This window comes from Podarcis tiliguerta (genome assembly GCF_965153285.1).
Source record: "Podarcis tiliguerta genome assembly, chromosome: 13".
NCBI classification, from domain to species: domain Eukaryota; kingdom Metazoa; phylum Chordata; class Lepidosauria; order Squamata; family Lacertidae; genus Podarcis; species Podarcis tiliguerta.
The window spans coordinates 29701370-29724777 of record NC_139546.1 but is presented as its reverse complement, the minus strand read 5'-3'; the positions used below and the strand labels follow the sequence as shown (position 1 = coordinate 29724777).

Genomic DNA, 23408 nt, shown 5'->3' with positions numbered 1-23408 from the left:
CTGCTATTTGTTCCAATTCAGTGCTCAAGATAGGGTTTTTTTTCCAACTCTACTGATGTAATCTGTAGCAGCAATTTACCAAAATCCATTCCTCCATACTAAGATCCTCTTGTAACTCCCTAGCTCATATCCTCATAAATGGTCGTCTTTGGGTATCAATTTCAATAATTATAAATATCACCTATTCAACCTGTATCATTTGCTGATGTTAATAAAATTCCAAATTTTGGTTCAGCTCTTTACTTTCCATATTTTCATTAAGTACAATAATGCAACCCTTCTATATATATATTTCCCATCAGTCTGGAGATTTCAGCAAATGGTTTCACATCTTTTATAGTAACTACTTTTGTGTCCAATTCTGTTTGAAACCATGGTGGCCAATCTCTGAGCAAACCATATGTATGTATGAAAAAATATTGTGAAATGGTTATGTATGTTGCAAAAGGTCTGGACACATCCCCCCCCCCTTATTTTTCACCACTGGTACACACCACCCCAATATCCCCAAACATTGTGGGATGCAAGGAGTTCTGGGCAGTTACCCAGGGTCTGTGTTTCTTTTTGGACAATGAGGCATGGTGGAGACTCAGGTGTCTTTAATATATATGGTTTATTTATACATGTCTACAACCTGAGCCTAGATGGAGACGTTCAATGCATTACAATCCAAGAGGATTACTTGCTTCTCCCACAGGCACAGCAGGCTTGCATCTGCCATGTTCTCTTTCTTTTTATTACAGCCTTTCACAGACAACCCACATGATGCGCTTCGGGCCCCCTGCTTCCTCCTTGTTGCTACTAACTCATAGAAAAATTATACATCTCTGAGCCTTGTCATTTAAACTGAAATTCTACACCCTTTAAACCCTTTCGTCTCTGCCCATTAAAACACAGCTGAAGGAAGGGCCGCAGCCCCACCCCAAACCTCCCCAACTCGCCAAGTCTTCACCCTTTTGATGGCTGCACAATCAAAGGGCAACCAGGGCTGGGGTGGATGCAACTTTACCAAGATCAGTCTGCACATATCTACACAATATAGGCTTGGTAGTTAACCACTGTCATCAATTCTCCCTGTTTTTTCAAAAGATTCTCACAGAAGAGCAAATTATTAAGTTCCCACCTTTTATTTTGGCTGTGTCTGAGTAGGCATAATCAGTTAGCCCACAAATCTTAAGACTAGAGAATGTGCTTCCCAAGTGTAAAGAAAATTTATGGGCCAAAGACATCCCAAGTTAGGCTATGTTCAACAGAATTAAGTAAGTTTTTTTACTTATTATTTTGTGTAAATTGCATATACAAACATATATGGTAAATAAGAACAAAATACATCATTTCAGGAAAGTGCATATAAAATGTCTATTTGAGTAGTGTACTTTAGAAAATATATACAATTTCAATGTGCTTCTTTTTTGCACATTTGTTGTTGTTGTTGGTGTTGGCATCCATCTGTCTGGAGAGAAAATGGGATGAAGTCAAACTACTGCAGAATCATAATGCCTTTGAAAATTCAAAGCATTAAAAACTTTTTCTGTCTACTCAGAAGACCTGTTGGACTCAATTGGTCTTACTCCAAGCAAGATCCCATCTGCACCATGCAATTAAAGCAGTATTATACAACTTTTAACAGTTATAGATTCACCCAAAGAATCTGGGGAGCTGCAGTTTGTTAGGGGTCCTAAGGGTTGTTAGGATACCCCTATTACCTCCACAGAATTTAAACTCTGAAAGTGGTTTAACAATACGTATTTCCAGGGAAATCTGGGAATTGTAGCTCTGTGATGATAGTTTAGTGGTATGATACTGTTTTAAATGGATAGTTCAAATGGGGCCTAAATGTGTATAGAACATCATCCTGGTCAATAACATGCAACGATTAATCTAAAAGCACAAATTCAAAAACTAAAACCAGCTAAATCTTCATCGTTTAAAAACTATCAGAGAAGGAGTTAATATTCTGTTACTGGATTATGTGATTTTTAAATCATTTAAATTGTTCATTGCTCAGAGAACCTCAGTTATAACTTATGGGTGGATAATAAATGTAATGAATTGATAAATAAATAAATAAATGTACTTTCAAAGACATTCATTATCTTAATTATATTTTCAGAAATAGCAGAAAATCTATCTTTCTTGGGGGAGTTCTTTGCCCAGTTGTGTTGAACTCTTGAGAGCATGTGCCAGTGAACACAACAAACGTAATAACATAGTGGCAATCTTGTATTGCCAATGAAAACAGACTTTTGACTGCCTTGGAGGGTGGGAGGCAATGGTACAGGGTAAGAGAACATACATAAAATTTCAGCTGTGCCTGTATGGATAGATGATAATCTAAAGACAACAGAGAGGAAGACGCATCATCATTTGGAGAAAAAAACCGACATGAAGAAAGATAGTAAGTTATTTATATCATTTTACCTTGAATGACTGGACATGTATGTCTTTCTTTAACTAACTAACTAGTCATCAAATCCCTACATTTTCCTCTTGAAATGATTGTCCCATTTAAGTCAAAGCATGTGAGCTGGCTATAGAGGAACTGCTAATGGGATACTTTCATTTGGCAATGTAAATAGTAATATAATCTAAGAACCAAATATGAGATTTTGGCTCTTACACGGATTAAATCTATTTCTTACAACATGCAGTATTCAGATCATTTCCAGAGGGTAGTCATATGTCATGCATTCAAGTGGAAACACATTAATTGCATTAATAAAAAGACTTTACTATAACTATTGGTGACTACAATCCAAACTTAAGAAGAACTACATATGTGTTTATTTTATGTTATCCTGAAAGTTTGTGACCAACTGAGGGACCTTTTATAGACCTTTAACCAGATTTATATAAGCAAAATTTAATTGAGTACAAAGTTGAAGCTCTCAGAATCCTCATTCATTTTGCATGAATGGAGAGGAAAGCTACTTGTCCTCTTGGTACTCTTTGACTACATCCTCCTCTACATCTGAGGTAAGACCGGGAAGAGAGACATAGCAAACTTAAAGACATAGACATAGCCTTTAAGTAATACCCATATTCCATTCATTGTGTGAAAGGGAAACAAGAACAACCTGAGACCTACAGTGCTTCTCTGGGAACTGAGCATCCTTAAAAACTGTTTGGGAATACATAGCAAAATACACCAGCAAACAGTTGTTTTATTTCAAGCTGTATTTTGGGCTAAGAATATCCGGTACCCTTTAGATAATGAAACAGCATCTCCCAAACAGCCCAAATGAAATGAACATTTTACTGAACCATACTGCTACAATGCATGTTGGGAAGCTACACTAAATTTTCAGAGACGCCGTTGATGGAATCTTTCAAGGAGTTGGAGATGACGTTTATAGGTGTTCCATGTTTCACAAGCATACAGTAAGGTTGGTAGTACAATAGCTTTGTAAACAAGCATTTTAGTTTCCCTACGAATGTCCCAGTCCTCAAACACTCTGATTTCAATCTGGAGAAAGCTGCGCTCACTGAGCTCAGGCAATACTGAATGTTGGCATCAATGTCGGTCCTTGTGGAAAGATAACTGCCCAGGTAGGAGAACTGAACGACCCTTTCCAACGTTAAATCATTGAGTTTGATTTGTGGCATTGCAGAGTGGTTATTTTGTGCTTGTTGGTGCAGCACTTTGTTTTTTTGGATGTTGAGCAACAGGCCAACCTTTTTGTTAGCTTCTAATTGTGTCTTCATAGAGGATTTGATGTTTATTCATTAAACCACTTCAAACTGAATTAAATACTGAGTTGTTGCTTTCTTCCAGGGTTGCCATGCTACTTAACATTAAGTAAAAAATGGATAACCAAACATCAGTGTCTGAGTTTCTTCTCTTGGAATTCTCAGAAGTTCGGGAACTGCAGATTCTACACTTCTTTCTCTTCCTTGGAATGTTCTTAGCAACTGTGACAGGGAATCTTCTCATAATCTTCGCTGTAGCCTTTGACCACCATCTGCACACCCCAATGTATTTCTTTCTGGTGAATTTGGCAGTGCAGGACCTTGGCTCTGTTTCAGTTATTATTCCCAAATCCATGGCCAATTCCCTCATGAACACAAGGCACATTTCATATTTTGGATGTGTTGTTCAAGTACTTTCGTTTCTCTTCTTTGTTGGATGTGATGTTTTCCTCCTTACAGTCATGGCATATGATCGGTACATTGCCATTTGTGATCCCCTGCAATATGAAATGGTAATGAACAGGAGAGCTTGCACCCAAATGGTTGCTGGTGTGTGGGTTGGTGGCCTTCTGCATGCAGTTTTAAACACCAGTGGAACATTTTCAATACTATTCTGCTCCAATGTTGTCAGTCAGTTCTTCTGTGAAATCCCACAGTTACTTAAGCTTGCGTGTTCTGACTTGTACCTAATTGAAATTGGAATTCTTATGTTTAGTTTTACAATTGGGGTTGGCTGTTTCATTTTCATCATTGTTACTTATGTACACATCTTCAGTGCTGTTCTGAAAATCCCTTCAGCCCAGGGAAGAAGAAAGGCCTTCTCAACTTGTCTACCCCACCTCATTGTCTTCTCCACATTTTTACTTACAGTATGCTTTGCTTACCTCAGGCCCACCTCTAACACTGCCCCACAACTGGATTTGATATTTACTATAATATATTCCATGGTTCCTCCCATGCTGAATCCAGTAATTTACAGTATGAGAAATAAGGACCTCAAGGCTGCCCTGGCAAAACTTTTAGGTCTGAACCTGAGGTAATCTTTTAAAAATGCTTTCTCTGTTATTTTCTTTAAGCAATGGTTTGGTTTGTATTTTCTTTACATATTATTTTATAGAGAAAGGGGATAAGCTGTACTTGACTTTAAATCTAAGGTGGATCTCATGTTCTTCCCCAAGATTCATACTCTAATCACCCTAATGTCACGTGGAGGTTAATTTTTTCTTTTTCTTTTTTAATAATTCCATTTTTATTATGTTTTCAGCACGAATGAATATCCCTCGAAGTGCATTAAAACAAATGAAATATCTAAATAAGAAAATAACTTAAGAGGAGCAAGATCTTCAGGGATAAGCATTGGGATTTAGTTTGTCTCTGGTTTGGTCAATTGTTTTTCAGCATTTAGTTCCTGACCCCAGCTCTGTTGAAGACAGACCAGTATAAAATGCTCAGCCAACTGAGTGGAAGCTGGTTGAGCTGTGGGTGGCATAAATTTCAAAAAAGGGCTGTTCCAGACACATGGTTGGGGTAGGACTGGGGGAGGTGGGCTAGGCTGTATTTTAAGCCTGTTTGGCTCAGTCTCATGGCCTGGCAGCCGGCATAGAAAACGGTTTGAAAAGTAAGTCCAAGTTGAGGGTAGTCAGGGGGAATGGCAGAAGCGGGACCAGGTGGGGGGAGTGCTTAGGCTATATCCTAAGCCTATTCAGCTAGGTCATATAACCTGGTTTAGAGCACTCTCATTTTAAAACAATAATTTTTAATTAAATCCTTACAGCATATTACAACATCACACAAACATACCATATCCCACCCTAACCAAGATGATAAAGTTTGGGCAATACATCAGAAATAACATCCAAATACGATATAAGTTCTCATCCATGAAAACATTTGTACACAGGGTAATATACAGATTATGCTTACCAAAAGTTTTTATAGTGTGAAGGAGTTCCTCTGTTTTAATTTTTAGCCATATACTTAATAAAACCTTTCCAATCAGTTGCAATTGAATCATTATGCTTCAGCTTTTGTGCCAATTTCATTTTATTGCTCTCTTTTTTCCTCAAGTGCTACTTGCCCTAATTTGTTTCACCTTCTCGTATATTGTTATTATGAGCCTGGCTCCTAGACAACCTATGAGGGGTCTGAAGCTAGTGCTATTTCCTGTGAAAGGTTAAGAAGCAGTGCCAGGTCTGGACATTAGAGGTGTTTTGTCCAGGGGCTGGTTTTATTTCAACAAATCTTTCCAGAACTGAACCACTTTCCCACATCTCCACCACATATGCTGATTTGAGCAAACATTCCACAAGGTGATCAGCAGTTTGCTGAATAAGGAAAGTATGGGCAAAAGGTATAGGCATGAGATATCCCTCTCAAGTACTACCTCTTTTGTCAAGGCTGAGACAGATTTTAAAGGAAGTTTCAGTTTTCCCCACACTGAAGTCCAGACACATTGAAGTTGGAAAACTGCCAGACTTCAGAACTCTTATCAGTTGCAGGACTTTGTGAGCAACTGAACTAAAGACTTGGCTGTGGACTTTAACACAGCAAAGACTTTGAAAGAAAAAACCCTCTCTGGGCTCAGAGAGCGAAGACAACTTGTAGCATCTATAAATAGTGTATGTATAGTAGTACATATTGGTGTTTGCCTAGTGAAGACCACTCTGCTAAATGGCTGTTTTCTGTGGTGAGTTTTACTGCTTGTCTGAGCTTCTGCAGCACATGCACCCAACACCCCAACAGCCTGCCCTTGGCCAGTGCAGATAGGTAAATCATAGAGTTGGAAGGGATCCTAAGGGTTATCTACTCCAACCCCCTTCAATGCATTCATGACAGATGTCCATCCAACTTCTGCTTAAATGATCATGATAAATTAAAGATTGACACTGTTTATCTAAACTACTGTAGCAAATACAAAATTTCTTTTTTCATTAATTGGTTTATGGATATTATACTAAAAAAGCAACAACAATGGTCTTATGCAACTTTGTTTTTATATGGTTTTGGCATTTTAGGTATGGCCTTTTTTAAAGCAAATGGATTATACATTTTCTAAATAAATATAAGGGCACTTCTTGTGATACTTCTATTTCCTAGGGAAGGTGTGGGCAATCTAACCAATCAATATTAGCTTACAGCCATGGCATATTCATAGTGAAGCAATAGTAAGTCTGCCTCAGGGTAGACCTAGTAGCCTGGTAGAAAATTGAAACATAGATCTGCATTATGAGCATGCTCAGAACTGTTTCCTTGAAGGCCAATCCTCCATAGAACTCTGAGCACTTCTGGTAACCAAAGAAGCAAAAATGAGTGTTTCCTACTTTAAGGTTTTTGTGTTTTTTGTAAAATGTTTTGTTTAGCATTTAATACCTGCTTTGTGAATTTGTTAAAGAAAGAGAGACAGAGAGTGGCCAAACAAGCAGCTTTGGGCACAGTGTGAGTCCATTGGGCACAGTGTGAGTCCATTTCAACTGACATTCATCAGTTATTCAGTTCAGTGGTTTTCAACCAGTGTGCCATGCCACCCTGGGGTGCCTTGAATGATGGTCAGGGGTACTGCAGGCAACACTGGCCTCCATCCCTCTTTTGTTCTCTCCCTTCTAAGATGTCTTCTCATGGCAGCAGCTGCCTGGAGGACTCTCGTGGAGAGGGGAGGAGGCTGAGGGAAAACTCCACAAGGGTGTGTGTGACTGTCTTGTGGGGAATCGCCCCCCAAGCCTCAGAAGCCCAGTTATGTTACAGCCCCTCACCCCTTTTCAAACACCCTCCATCTGGGCAGATGTCGCCACTGCCCCTGGTCTCTGAGCTGCCCTCCCACCTAAAAGATAGGTGCCTTCTCACACTGCCCCATATGGCCCCATATGGAGAAAGACCCCAGCCTTGGCAACCCAACAGGGATTGGCCAAAGGTGAATGTGAGGCCAACACCTTCCTTACTTTGGGAGTCAGCAGTGGGTGCCACCAGGCCTACATGGCAGAAAGCCTCCCTTTTGGTGAAGGACACTGAACTCCCAGGCAGGCATTGCATACAACAAGCACAAGAAAGACCAGTCTGCTTGCTGCCTGCCCAGCCTCTCATTTGTCTATCCATTCCCAAGAGCAAGGAGTGGCAGACTGGCTGGCTGGGCTACCTCAACCACTTGCTTGCTTACTCCAAGACCACCTCAGTTTCTGGCAACCAGCACCCCTTGGCCAACCCCAGAGGACCATATGCATGGGGAGCTTGTAGCCAGAGCCACTGCAACAAACAGCCATGCAAGCCTATGGGAGGCAGAGACGTGAGCAGGCATCAGAGGAGGACGGGAAGAAAAGAGGGATGAAGGCCATGGTTGCCCGCAGCACCCCTGACCATCATTCAAGGCACCTAAGGGTGCCACGGCACACTGGATGAAAACCACTGGTGTAAAAGATTTCAGTCTTAGCAGTGTAACACTTCTTTGAAGTCTCTCAGCCCCATTCACCTCACAGAGTGTTTGTTGTGGGGAAGGAAGGGAAAGGAAAATGTTAGCCGCTTTGAGACTCCTTCAGGTAGTCATAAAGCAGGATATCAAATCCAAACTCCACCTCCTCCTCCCCTTCTTCTTCTTCTTCTTCTTCTTCTTCTTCTTCTCCTTCTTCTTAATTTAAGCAGCCACTGCCAGCAACCCACCACACACACTTAGAGAAAAGTGATTTAGGAACTTTAAAAATCCCCCTCTGGTGCAAGCCCCTAAGCAGAACTTTGGATCATAGTCATTATAAACATAACTGAATCTCAACCCTCAAAATACACATCTGATTCACATCTGCTGAGCTGTAGAAGGCTCGCGAGAATTAAACCTTCTGGGTATAAATTAGTAATGAGACATTGATAAAGCTCATTGCTAACCATTTCACCCCTTTGTTGAATACCTTAGCTTCCAATATCTGCCTTTCAGTGGTAGAGATTACATTGGTTGGAATGAGTCTCGATAACAGGGAGGGCAGTCAGAGAGCCACCACCAAAGGATTATTTCATTTTGTCTTCTCTTACCATTAGAAAGGAGTGCATGTAGAACACATCACCAGGGTAGGCTTCCTGGCAAGGTGGATGATGTAGCAACGGAGGAGGCACAAGCCTTTTTGGACAACTAATCACAAATAATCAAATCATGTTTGCCAAGAAAGATTTCCTGGTTCAACTAAATAAGAAAGAATGAGAAAGAAGTAGTATGGCAGCTTTCTTTCCCAGGCACCAAACAAAGGTCTGAGATACACAATGATGAACCAGTCAAGAGCAAATGGATTCCTTCTACATGGATTCCCTGATATTCGGGAGGTGCAGGTATTTCACATCAGCCTTTTTGTAATAATATATTTGGTGGCCCTCATAGAAAACCTTATCATCATCACTGTCATCTTCTACAGCCACCAGCTTCATACACCCATGTACTTTTTTCTTGCCAACCTGTCATTGCAAGACATTGGCTCCATATCCGTTACAGTTCCCAAGTCCATTGCAAATTCCTTGATGAAGACCCAAACCATCTCTTACTCTGGATGTGTCTGTCAAGTATTCTTCCTTGTTTTCTTCATGTTGTCTCATTATCTCCTCCTTGTTGTTATGGCATATGATCGCTATGTTGCCATCTGCAACCCACTGCATTATGAGACTGTCATGAACAAGAAAGCTTGCATTCAGATGGCAACCAGTGCATGGATTGGTGGACTTTTCTATGCAACAATGTACACCGGAACAACGTTCAGAGTTGAGTTCTGTTCTAATGTCATCAATCAGTTTTTCTGTGAAATCCCACAACTGCTGAAGAACTCTTGCTCTGACTCGGATAACACTGTGATTTGGGTTGTGACTTTTGGAATTTGTTTAGCTTTCATCTACTTTGCTCTTATTGCTTTTTCTTACGTTCAGATCTTCAGAGCAGTCCTGAAAATCCCATCCAAACAAGGGAAGCAAAAAGTCTTCTCAACCTGTTTGCCTCATCTTGTTGTTATCACCCTGTTTTTGGTAAGTGGCACCTTTGTCTATTTAAGACCAACTCCCAGGTGTCCATCAGCATTTGACCTCTTGGTTTCTATGTTCTACTGCATGGTGCCACCAGTAACAAATCCAATCATCTATAGCATAAGAAACAAGGATCTTAAAATGGAATTCTGGAAGTTGCTGGTAAATATTTCCCCCCAATTCTTAGACAAAAACCATTCTCCATTTTAGGAAACAGTTTCAGTTGCCTAGATGGTGTGCTTAAGTTTAGTTCAATCCTATGTTTGTTTACTTAGAAGTGGATATCACTACATTGAATAGGAATTCTAGTCTCAGCAAAGTATACATTGGATTGTAGCCTTATATCACACGTTTACTTCATCTGTATATGTCTTTAGACCAGGAGTGAGTATCTGTGGCTTTCTGGGCGCTGTTGGACCACAACATCCATTCTCCCTATCTACTAGCCATACATGCTAGAGCTGATGGTAATTGGGTTACTGGATATTATTGGTGATTATTGTGTATAGAACTGCCATTTCCCATTGAAATCTAGATGACCTAAAACTTATTTAACACTGATATTAGTACTGAATGCCCAATATGAACATGTGAAAATCCTTTACATTAAACTCTATGAAAGTTTATATTCATTAATATTTGAATTAATTTTCACTTCTTGCAGTGGAGATACAGGCTGATAAAAACATAATTGCATTCAACTGACCTTACCTATATACCTGTCCTTGCATGTGCCTTATATTTTCACTTGTTTTTAATCAATCATTTGTGTCTAGATGCTATAAACCTGCGTACATGAGACAGGTAGGGAGGAAGATGGCTTTGATGTGGCTGCTATTTCCCATTTGTTATGATTCCACATCCCAGCACTGCTCGTAGCAGGAAGTCCATATTTAGAAGAACTTTGAGTTGAGTTATAGCTAGAATAAGGTGGAGACTAGAGAAAAAAGGGACATCGGGGAAGAACATGTGCTTTCTATTGCACCTTGACCTCAGCATTTTGTATTTGACTTCTTTTAGTAATGTTTTCTTTTGAAATGCTTAAGTTAATGTTTAATATGCTATGGATTTCCGTGTTTTTATATTGTAAACTGTTCTGTGATCCTCAGATCAAGGGCGGTATAGAAATTTCATAAATAGGAAAAGATTTTTTGTGAACCTTAATGTGTTAAATGTGCATCTGTAGTTGATATCCTTTCCAATATTTTATTAGGAAATTTTTAAGATCATGTATTACTTTCCTGTTAATTATGTTGCTTTGAATGTATATTTTATATTTGTCTTTCTTCTGTAATTTTCTATTGTGGATTGTTTTATTTGATGTTTTAATGTGTTGTAAACTGGTTGAGGTTTTTCTTCTTCTTAAGCAGTACAGAAATGAAATGGAGGAGGAGGAAACCACTCCTGGATCCAGAAGGTTTTAGGTCATAAGGCATTTTATGACTGGGTGGATTATGGTTCCAGCTTCTAATGAGCTTTGAAGCTGATGGTTCCAGCCCCTACTGCGGGTGTACATGGGCAGAGCCTTCTCTGCAGTGGCTCCACATTTCTGTAATGACTCTCTTAGCTGTGTCATGCTTCAACATTGCAGTCTTTTCAAAGTTAGGTAAAAACATTTCAGTGATATGCAAGGTGGTAATAGATCTGTTCCAACCCAATACAAATCTGTTTGGATCTGATGTATGCATTTAATTCCTTTTCTTTAATCTGTCAGTTCCTCTTATAACCAAGAACTATGGATATGTTTCTATGTACTGATGAAATTTCTCTCTCTGGGGAAGGGCGGGTGACAGTCAGTAGATGCCAGGAGGGTTGGGATTGATGCTGTTTTAAAGTTTTGAACGCACTATCATTTTGTTCTGTATATTTTTGTGTCTGTTCTGAAACTCAATAAAAAAATAGATATTAAAAAATCCACTTCAATGTTCAGGCCTTTGGGAAAGGCTTGAAAAGCCTTGAAAAAGAGGTCCCCCCCCCCACTGTGAGGTAAATGCAACCTAACTGAACACAATTTAGCTTCCATTGTTGATATAAGAACAAAATAAAAGCCTGGTGACTGGCAGGGCCGTCTTACGCATATCTGGCACCATGGTGCAAAGATCCCTCTGCCCCCCCCCCCCTGTTTCCCAGAGTTTTCGACCTTTTTTAAGGGGGGGACTCCAAGGTTGTTGACATTTGTAGAAACAAATGAAGAGGAGTGGATGTTGTATAAGAGGGATGCAGAAGCTTTTTCAACCTGAGGGCTTCACTCCCTTCTGGGCAAGTTTCCCGGAGCCACTAGTGAATGGTGTACCACACCTGTGGCAAAAGGGGCCAGAGTAAAAAATGGGAGCTTCAGCTTTCCACAACAGGCTCGTTTCTACAAGCGCTTGTAGCATATAGCATATCTTCTTTATTATCCATTTGGGCAAGCCAATACCACTGATTTCAAGAACGTATTCCAGCCAAATAAAAAAGTTAAAGGAGCATGAAAAGAAGGGCTGGTGTGGGATTGTGACCATTGTCAGAAATATGGCCTGAGAGTGCTGAGGGGTTGATAAATTTGACCCCGGGCCTGAAGTTCTCCACACCTGTCATATAATTTCTGTATCAGAATATCAGAAAGTATGCTTGATAAACAACAGACATTGTAAGATATCTGTGGAAAATTCAACCAAACAAATGAAGCTGAATGCTCAATGAAGATATGGGAGCAGCCCATGCATCATCTAATCTTGCCCAGGACTGGATCATAAGTTGCTTGATGTGAATGCCGGAAAGTAACATTGTTAATAATTCTTCTACTCCTTGTGATTGCCAACATACTGAGGTTTCTTTCAGCCTGCACATTTATATCTAGGACTATGTTCTTCCTGCTGCATTTGTAAGAGAGAAAGGTCTGAAATAGTGTAAATTAATGGTGCAATTTCATGCCTCTTCAGAGCGGTTTTCAGTTTTCAATGCTGCTTGCCCTGGGGAGGCTTGCTCTTTACGACTGAATCAGTGGTAATCCAAGGGAAATTTGATTGATTATTCCCATGTAATGAGATTTTTTAATTAAAGTTTTCCATAATACAAAAAAATGGTTACAAAAATGCAAATATAACAAGTAGAATGTGGAGTCTTCTCTTAGAAGTCACTCTGTGCTATATTAAAAAGATGGACACAGTTCTAATGCAACACGTTGGTCTACAACCCTCCCTATGGAGCATAAAGCAATCTACATTGTTCTGTGGATGATAGCCTTAAATCATATAGAACATGTAAGTGCTGTGGAATACATTTGCCATTATTGATCTGTCATTACTTGTTTTGATTTAGAACTTTCTGGCAGGGGGTAGGCAACAAAGAAAACCAATTTCATGAGCAGAAGAGGATTTTACAGCATAATCCTATACTGTACATGTCTTCTTAGAATTAACTCATACAGGGTTCCATAGGACTTTATCCCACATAGTTGTGTAAAGGATTGCAGTCCTAGATGTGTTAAATAGCATCAGCCAACAACCCACACAGGGTTATGCCATAGAGAAAACTGCTTTAGGAACATTTTTTTTTTAAAGAAACACCCCCCCCCCTCTGGTGCAAGTCCTTTACATATGCCAAAGCAGAACTTTGGATCATAGTCATTATAGCTGCATCTCAACCCTCAAATACACATTTGATCCACATTTGCTGAGCTGTATGTAGGAGGCACATGAGAATTAAACCTTCAGGGTATAATTAGAAGTGAGACATCTATAAAGCTTATTGCTGTACATACCACCCGTCACCATATACAGTACAGAGAGAAAGATTTACTGATACAACTGAAAGAGAAAGAAGTAGTATGGTAGCTTCATTTTCCTAGGAACCAAAATCTGAGGCACAATGATGAACCAGTCAAGAGTAAGTGGATTCCTTCTACATGGATTTCCTGATATTCGGGAGGTGCAGGTATTTCACATCAGCCTTTTTGTCATAATATATTTGGTGGCCCTCATAGAAAACCTTATCATCATCACTGTCATATTCTACAGCCACCAGCTTCATACACCCATGTACTTTTTTCTCGCCAACCTGTCATTGCAAGACATTGGCTCCATATCTGTTACAGTTCCCAAGTCCATTGCAAATTCCTTGATGAGGACCCAAACCATCTCTTACTCTGGATGTGTCTGCCAAATATTCTTCCTTGTTTTCTTCATGATGTCCCATTACGTCTTCCTTGGTGTCATGGCATATGATCGCTATGTTGCCATCTGCAATCCACTGCATTATGAGACTGTCATGAACAAGAAAGCTTGCATTCAGATGGCAACCAGTGCATGGATTGGTGGACTTTTCTATACAACAATGTACACTGGAACAACATTCAGAGTTGAGTTCTGTTCTAATGTCATCAATCAGTTTTTCTGTGAAATCCCACAACTGCTGAAGAACTCTTGCTCTGACTCGGATAACACTGCGATTTGGGTTCTGACTTTTGGAGCTTGTTTAGCCTTCATCTACTTTGCTCTTATTGCTTTTTCTTACATTCACATCTTCAGAGCAGTCCTGAAAATCCCATCCAAACAAGGGAAGCAAAAGGTCTTCTCAACTTGTTTGCCTCACCTTATTGTTATCACCCTGTTTTTGGTAAGTGGCACCTTTGTCTATTTAAGACCAACATCTGGGTCCCCATCAGCATTTGACATCTTGGTTTCTATGTTCTACTGCATGGTGCCACCACTAATGAATCCAATCATCTATAGCATAAGAAACAAGGATCTTAAAATGGCATTCTGGAAGTTGCTGGTAAATATTTCCCCCCAATTCTTAGACAAAAACCATTCTCCATTTTAGGAAACAGTTTCAGTTGCCTAGATGGTGTGCTTAAGTTTAGTTCAATCCTATGTTTGTTTACTTAGAAGTGGATATCACTACATTGAATAGGAATTCTAGTCTCAGCAAAGTATACATTGGATTGTAGCCATATATCACACGTTTACTTCATCTGTATATGTCTTTAGACCAGGGGTAAGTATATGTGGCTTTCTGGGTGCTGTTGGACTACAACATTCATTCTCCCTATCTACTAGCCATACATACTAGAGCTGATGGTAATTGGGTTCCTGGAGATTACTGGAGATTATTGTGTATAGAACTGCCATTTCCCATTGAAATCTAGATGATCTAAAACTTATTTAACTCTGATGTTAGTGCTGAATGCCCAATATGAACATGTGAAAATGCTTTGAATTAAACCCTATGAAAGTTTACATTCATTAATATTTGAATTAATTTTTACTTATTGCAGTGGAGATACAGGCTGATAAAAACATAATTGTATTCAACTGACCTTACCTATATACCTGTCCTTGCATGTGCCATATTTTCACTTGTTTTTAATTGATCATTTGTGTCCAGATGCTATAAACCTGCATATATGAGAAAGGTAGGGAGGAAGATGGCTTTGATGTGGCTGCTATTTCCCATTTGTTATGATTCCACATCCCAGCACTGCTCATAGCAGGAAGTCTATATTTAGAAGAACTGTGAGTTGAGTCATAGCTAGAAGAAGGTGGAGACTGGAGAGAAAAGGGCCATCGGGGGAAAACAGGTGCTTTCTAATGTGCCTTGATCCCAGCATTTTGTATTTGACTTCTTTTAGTAATGTTTTCTTTTGAAATGCTTAAATTAATGTTTATTATGCTATGGGTTTCTGTGTTTTATATTGTAAACTGTTCTGTGATCCTCAGATCAAGGACGGTATAGAAATTTCATAAATTAAAAAAAATATATTTTTGTGAACTTTAATGTGTTAAATGTGCATCTGTAGTTGATATCCTTTCCATTATTTTATTAGGAAATTTTTAAGATCATGTATTACTTTCCTGTTAATTATGTTGCTTTGAATGTATATTTTATATTTGTCTTTCTTCTGTAATTTTCTATTCTGGATTGTTTTATTTGATGTTTTAATGTGTTGTAAACTGGTTGAGGTTTTTCTTCTTCTTAAGCAGTACAGAAATGAAATGGAGGAGGAGGAATAAACAACTCCTGGATCCAGAGGTTTTTAGGTTAGAAGGCATTTTATGACTGGGTGGATTATGGTTCCAGCTTCTAATGAGCTTTGAAGCTGATGGTTCCAGCCCCTACTGCGGGTGTACATGGGAAGAGCCTTCTCTGCAGTGGCTCCACAATTCTGTAATGACTCTCTTAGCTGTGTCATGCTTCAACATTGCTGTCTTTTCAAAGTTAGGTAAAAACATTTCAGTGATATGCAAGGTGGTAATAGATCTGTTCCAACCCAATACAAATCTGTTTGGTTCTGATGTATGCATTTAATTCCTTTTCTTTAATCTGTAAGTTCCTGCTATAACCAAGAACTATGGATATGTTTCTATGTGCTGATGAAATTTCTCTCTCTGGGGAAGGACCAGTGAGGGTCAGTAGATGCTGGGAGGGTTGGGATTGATGCTGTTTTAAAGTTTTGAACGCACTATCATTTTGTTCTGTATATTTTTGTGTCTGTTCTGAAACTCAATAAAAAAATTAATATTTAAAAAATCCACTTCAGTGTTCAGGCCTCTGGGAAAGGCTGAGATACCCTTCTTTCAATTAGCAATGTGCTTATGACATCACATGATTAGAGGTGGTATGTTCTGCTTGTCTTTTAAAATTAATAGCACAAGAGGTATTATGAGATTTTAAAAGGCTTTCTTGGAATGGACACACATTTCCCTATGTGGCTAGCAGGGGTTAAATCCTGCTCAGTTTCTGTGTGCAGGCTTGGTCTTAGCAGGAAAGAAGCATGCACAAAGAAAGCCTTGGAAAAGAGCTTCCCCCCCCACCCGTGAGGTAAATGCAACCTGAACACAATTTAGCTTTCATTGTTGATATAAGAACAAAATAAAAGCCTGGTGACTGGCGGGCCGTCTTACGCATATCTGGAGCCATGGTGCAAAGATCCCCCCCCCCCAATTTGGAAAGGCTGCTCCCGCCCTCGCGCTGCTGCCCCATGCTGCTCGCGTGCGGACAGACGTTGGCTCCCGCGGAGGGATCATAACGTGGGGCTGGGCAGCCGGGCGCCATGGGGGCAGCATGGGAGGCAGGCAGGAGTCTCGTCTGGGCAGGGACAGGCGAAGCGAGCTGGGCCATCCGCATCGCAGCAGCAGATAAACATGCTCGCTCAGCTGCAGTTTCGCCATCCTTGCTTGGGAAGGAAGGAGAGAGCGTGACTGGGAGGGGATCAGGCAGGGGAAGGAAACACGGTTTGTATGAAGAAGTGCAGAGGTGGTGGGGGCAGCGGGAGGAGGCAGGCTCTGGGCAAGGTAGTGGAGAAGCAGAGGAAGGAGGGAGGGGGCAGCAGTTGCAGCATGTAGCCTCGAGCGCGGGGATCTTTCGAGGTAGAGTGGACGGGGGAACAGTGGTAGAGTCACGTTTATGATGTGCAGAGCTTGGGATGCAAAGCACACACCACACAGCCGAGGAGCTGGTGTGTCATGGAGCCAGCAGAGAGAGCTCTGGACTGCGGGAAAGCATCGGGATCCTTCCCGCCTCCGACGGGCACTGGGGGTGCGCAGGCACCAAGCCCCCACTCCATCTCGCTTACCTCCCCGCTCTCTGCTCCCCGGACTCTCCCCTGACTCTCCGCCTGGCACCCTCGACTGCTTGGCACCCTGGCTCGCCGTGCCACTATGCCCAATGGTAAAGACGTCCCTGGGGACTGGGCTGTACAGGTGTTCAGCCTGTTGTAAGCCATCTTGGAAATCATTCAGCTGACAGAATTCCAAAGTAAATAAATACATATATGCGATAAACAGACCATGTGGACTGTCATGCAAAAGCGTGAATGGTGCAACTGAACTGGAGAAATCCAAGAAGACCTTGTGACACAGGGGGATTTTGAATCTGCATATTTGAATTTACCTGGATGTTGTAACTATGGGTTTCACGTAGCTCTCAGGGCAGGCCCAAGACATTTTGCTGCCTGTAGCAAACAATACAACCATGGGTCCCTCCACCATGCAACCTGATGAGGACATTGAGCAGTCACCAGATGATAAATGACTAAGTATGTCTTGGTCTCTGGGAAAAGATGATCACAGAACTGATTCCTAGAAAGGGCTGGTGTAGAAAGGGCTTCTTCTTCTTCTTCTTCTTCTTCTTCTTCTTCTTCTTTTAAAAAATGTTTGCACATGAGGGAGAAGAGGCCTTAGGGCTATTGCAGTCTCTGCAAAAGGGTCATTCTTTCTATGACGAATTATCCACTCACCCACTGAGAAGTGTTGAGATTGTGGATGCAGCAAAAGGGGCATGCATGGTTTGATTGAATTCATAAAAATCTGCAGCTTCTTTACAAGCAGAAGCAGCATCACAGACCACAAGGTTCAAAGATAGGGATTAAAAAAAGCTTCGGGATTTAACTCCCATACCCATGTCTGTACTCCAATGTTCTTCCCTCCTTGCAGAAACAAATGAAGAGGAGTGGATGTTGTATAAGAGGGATGCAGAAGCTTTTTCAACCTGAGGGCTTCACTCCCTTCTGGGCAAGTTTCCCAGAGCCACTAGTGGATAGTGTACCACACCTGTAGCAAAAGGGGCCAGAGTAAAAAATAGGAGCTTTAGCTTTCAACAACAGGCTAGTTTCTACATCCACTTGTAGCATGTAGCATGTCTTCTTTATTATCCATTTGGGCAAGCCAATACCACTGATTTCAAGAACGTATTCTAGCCAAATAAAAAAGTTAAAGGAGCATACAAAGAAGGGCTGGTGTGGGATTGTGACCATTGTCGGGAATATGGCCTGAGAGTGCTGAGGGGTTGATAAATTTGACCCCGGGCCTGAAGTTCTCCACACCTGTCATATAATTTCTGCATCTGAATATCAGAAAGTATGCTTGATAAACAACAGACATTGTAAGATATTTGTGGAAAATTCAACCAAACAAATCAAGCTGAATGCTCAGTGATGATATGGGAGCAGCCCATGCATCATCTAATCTTGCCCAGGACTGGATCATAAATTGCTTGATGTGAATGCCGGAAAGTAACATTGTTAACAATTCTTCTACTCCTTGTGATTGCCAGCATACTGAGGTTTCTTTCAGCCTGCACATTTATATCTAGGACTATGTTCTTCCTGCTGCATTTGTAAGAGAGAAAGGTCTGAAATAGTGTAAATTAATGGTGCAATTTCATGCCTCTTCAGAGCGGCTTTCAGTTTTCAATGCTGCTTGCCCTGGGGAGGCTTGCTCTTTATGACTGAATCAGTGGTAATCCAAGGGAAATTTGATTGATTATTCCCATGTAATTAGATTTTTTAATTAAAGTTTTCCATAATACAAAAAAATGGTTACAAAAATGCAAATATAACAAGTAGAATGTGGAGTCTTCTCTTAGAAGTCATTCTGTGCTATGTTAAAAAGATGGATACAGTTCTAATGCAACACGTTGGTCTACAACCCTCACTATGGAGCATAAAGCAATCTACATTGTTCTGTGGATGCTAGCTTTAAAACATACACAACATGTAAGTGTTGTGTGGCGAGTTCCCTCCTCCCCCGGTGGAAATAAAGATAGAAGACACCATGATTTAAGTTAATGGGCGAAATAGGCCACAACCTTATTGATTACAGGAATGAGCGGTATTGGCTTAGGCATTGGCCCTATTGACTATCCAGCTTCAGCCCAATTGTGTGAAGACTGGAAAGGGTTAACCCACAAGAAGAGGGAGTCCTGCTGAGGCACGTCATCTAGGAGCTCCCTTGGGGTCACCGCTAGGGGGCGTGCCTTAGGCCCACACCTCCATAGGCTTCGGACAGGGCAACGCCCCCCAGAATCCTTTATCGGACTACCCTTCTGTGTGGGGGAGGCGATGACACTTCCTCCCCCTCCTCATTTGCTTAACAATGCCCCTTACCAGTGCCTAACCGCCAATGCCGCAGAGTTGTGATGAGTTGCTACGAGGTAGGTGAAGAAACCAAATGGCTGGAGCCAATTTGCCAAGTGGAAAAATTTCTACCAGGCCCCATGACGGCGAACAACCGAAGTCCATAGCAATGTCAAAGAGCCTGCCTAAAGGGTGGGAGGGATGGGAAACCGGAACAGCTGAAGCAGTGAAAAGAGGACAAGTCTCGGTCGTCTTAAATAGGGTGGGCCACCCCTCCCAAAAGAGCCAATTGGCTGGCAGGGGAGATGACACGGCCGAGGATTCCCCTCAGTCTCGCGGGGGCTGTGACGTGGGGGTGGGCGTGAAGCCCGCAACCCCACCTCCTCTCCAGCTCGGAAGTGGCTTTGTGGAATTCATTTGCTATTATTGATCTGTTATTACTTGCTTTGATTTAGAACTTTTTGGCAGGGGTAGGCAACAAAGAAAACCAATTTCATGATCAGAAGAGGATTTTACAGCATAATCCTATACATCTCTTCTTAGAATTAAGTCACACGGAATTCGATAGGACTTCATCCCACATAGTTGTGTAAAGGATTGCAGACCTAGATGTGTTAATTTAAATAGCAACACCCAATAACCCACAACCCACACAGGGTTATGCCATAGAGTAAATTGCTTTAGGAACATTTTTTTTAAAGGAACACCCCACTCTGGAGCAAGCCCCTTACGTATGCCAAAGCAGAACTTTGGATCATAGTCATTATAGGTGCATCTCAACCCTCAAATACACATTTGATCCACATCTCCTGAGCTGTATGTAGGAGGCTCAAGAGAATTAAACCTCCTGGGTATAATTAGAAGTGAGACGTCGATAAAGCTTATGGCTTTACATTCACCCTTTACCACATTCTGTACAGAGAGAAAGATTTCCTGATACAACTGAAAGAGAAAGAAGTAGTGTGGTAGCTTCCTTTTCCTAGGCACCAAAGTCTGAGACACAATGATGAACCAGTCAAGAGTAAGTGCATTCCTTCTACATGGATTCCCTGATATTTGGGAGGTGCAGGTATTTCACATCAACCTTTTTGTCATAATATATTTGGTGGCCCTCACAGAAAATATTATGATCATCGCAGTCATCTTCTGCAGTCATCAGCTTCATACACCCATGTACTTCTTTCTGGCCAACCTGTCAGTGCAAGATATTGGATCCATATCGGTTACAGTTCCCAAGTCCATTGCAAATTCCTTGATGAAGACCCAAACCATCTGTTACTCTGGATGTGTCTGTCAAGTATTCTTCCTTGTTTTCTTCATGTTGTCTCATTATCTCCTCCTTGTTGTTATGGCATATGATCGCTATGTTGCCATCTGCAATCCACTGCATTATGAGACTGTCATGAACAAGAAAGCTTGCATTCAGATGGCAACCAGTGCATGGATTGGTGGACTTTTCTATGCAACAATGTACACCGGAACAACATTCAGAGTTGAGTTCTGTTCTAATATCATCAATCAGTTTTTCTGTGAAATCCCACAGCTACTGAAGATCTCTTGCTCTGACTCAGTTATCACTGTGATTTGGGTTCTGACTTTTGGAGCTTGTTTAGCTTTCATCTCCTTTGCTCTTATTGCTTTTTCTTATGTTCAGATCTTCAGAGCAGTCCTGAAAATCCCATCCAGTCACGGGAAGCAAAAAGTCTTCTCAACTTGTTTACCTCATCTTATTGTTATCTCCCTGTTCTTGGTAAGTGGTAACTTTGTCTATTTCAGACCAACCTCCAGCTCCCCATCAGCATTTGACCTCTTGGTTTCTTCATTCTATTGCATGGTGCCACCAGTAATGAACCCACTCATTTATAGCATAAGAAACAAGGAACTAAAAATGGCATTCTGGAAGTTTCTGACCACTATTTCCCACCAATTCTTAGACAAAAAACATTCCCCCATATAGGTAACTGTTTCAATTGTCTAGATGGCTTGCATAAGTTTTGTCTAGTCCTATGTTGTTGTTTTTACTCAGAAGTGGACATCATTGCATTGAATGGGAATTAATATCAGAAATGTGTACCTTGGATTGTAGGGTTACATTGCATGTTTACTTCATCTAAATAGATCTTTAGTCCAGGGGTGAATATCTGTGGCTTTCCGCAACATCCATTCTCCCTATGTCCTAGCCGTACATGCTGGAGCTGATAGTAATTGGGGTGTTGAAGATTCTTCAAGGTTGTTTTGTATAGCACTGCAATTTCCTATTGAAACCTGGAGGACCTAAAACCTATGTAACACTGATGATCGTACTGAATTCCCTAGTAAGAACATGTGAAAACCTTCTACCTTAATATCCAACAAATCTTCTATTTGTTAATATGTGAATTAATTTTTACTTCTTGGAGATATAAGCTTATAAAAACATAGTTTTATTCAACTGGCCTTACCTATATACCTATTTCTTGCAGGTACCATAGATTTTCACTTGTTTTTAATCAATCATTTGTGTCTAGATGCTATAAACTTGCATATATGACAGGTAAGGTGGAAGATGGCTTTGATACAGCCACAACGTCCCCTTTATAAAGGAATGGGAGCATGTGACTGGATGAAACCTGCCACAGTCTAAGTAAATCAAGAGATAGTGCATCCTGCAGTAATACCCCTAATGAAGATGGGAGGATTTTTTACTGGGAACCTTTAGATCCTCAATTGTGGGGGCTAAATGCAGCTCTTCAGGCCTCTCTACTTGCCTTTTGAGACTGTCCATGGGCCACACATCCTCACCAACCAAATCCCCTCTCCAACCTTGTTTCACACCCTTTTTGAGTGTTTTCCCTGGCTGGAATGTGCCCTTGAGCTCTGATAATGTCTCTTTTTTTTGGGGGGGGTATACAGAGGGGTGTGAGAGTGTGTAGAAACAGGGGTAAAATTCACATTCACTGCCATACCCAGTTTTGTCTCTGGCCCCATCCAGCAGTGGCATGTGACCCTTGAAGTTTGCCATTGATTTAATGTGGTGCTTGGCTGAAAAATGTTCCTCATCCCTGCTTTAGGCCCAAGCATCCTCATGTACTGGATGTGACAGATTCCATTTTTATTTTTATTTTTCATTTGCCATATTGCTCCCAGTCTATCAACATTTAGTTGGGAAGTGGAGTTGCACTGAAAATCCTCACCATTTACATCACATGTGCTGGATTGCCCCTCCTGTCAACAACATGTAAATATGAACATTGTAGGGAGGAAACCTTCATATCGACAGCTCCCTCTCAGCTGATGTTTACAAGTGGATATAAGGGAAGAAAGTTAGTTGATATGTGCAATGTTTGGGGCTGGCTTAAGTGGGACCCCACATCCATATTTACAGAACGCTTGGGTGTTATCTCTGTATAGGACTCAGGTATGACAAGCAAACAGACCCTCATGCAGCATGCTCCTATATGCTGAACTTTGGATAGCAAGGGGAGAATAAGAATAAACATCTCAGCTGTTTATTTATTTGCATATTTATATATTGCTATTCATTCAAAATAACAGAGTGGTTCACAAAAATATGCATAAAAAAAACATAGAGATGTTAAAATCAGAAGTCAGCTATTATGAAATGATACATCCTTCATTGCCAGCATTAACCTGATAGAATAGAAACGTTTCCAGCAGAAATTTAAAAGTTGAAACACAATGTGTCCGCAGTATCTTAATTGGCACTGTCTTCCATTAAAGGCTCAGATTCTTGTCGAAAGGAGCAATTCAGCAATCTTGTGAAGAAAGGTTATGACAATATTTTGTTTTCTTGCTAATTATGCTGTTTGAAATGTGCAGTTTATATTTGACTCCTTTTAATAATGTTTTCTTTTGAAATGTTTAAGATAATGTTTACTATGCTATGTTTAATGGGCATTATATT

General features: G+C 40.8%; 3 protein-coding genes across 3 annotated transcripts; all 3 read left to right on the top strand.

Annotated features, from left to right (window-relative positions):
• Positions 1–3806: 3806 nt before the first annotated feature.
• Positions 3807–10360, top strand: LOC310662152 (uncharacterized protein; the record flags this gene model as incomplete). The annotated part of the gene is made up of 4 exons (XM_083408923.1): positions 3807–4726; positions 7082–7145; positions 8899–9831; positions 10334–10360. The coding sequence occupies 4 exons, from the start codon at positions 3807–3809 to the stop codon at positions 10358–10360; spliced, it is 1944 nt and encodes a 647-aa protein (XP_083265049.1).
• Positions 10361–13518: 3158 nt separating this feature from the next.
• Positions 13519–14472, top strand: LOC310662151 (olfactory receptor 14A16-like; the record flags this gene model as incomplete). The annotated part of the gene is made up of 1 exon (XM_083408922.1): positions 13519–14472. One exon carries the CDS (start codon positions 13519–13521, stop codon positions 14470–14472), a length of 954 nt encoding a protein of 317 aa, XP_083265048.1.
• Positions 14473–20507: 6035 nt separating this feature from the next.
• Positions 20508–22797, top strand: LOC310662150 (olfactory receptor 14C36-like; the record flags this gene model as incomplete). The annotated part of the gene is made up of 2 exons (XM_083408921.1): positions 20508–21254; positions 22741–22797. The coding sequence occupies 2 exons, from the start codon at positions 20508–20510 to the stop codon at positions 22795–22797; spliced, it is 804 nt and encodes a 267-aa protein (XP_083265047.1).
• Positions 22798–23408: the final 611 nt, after the last annotated feature.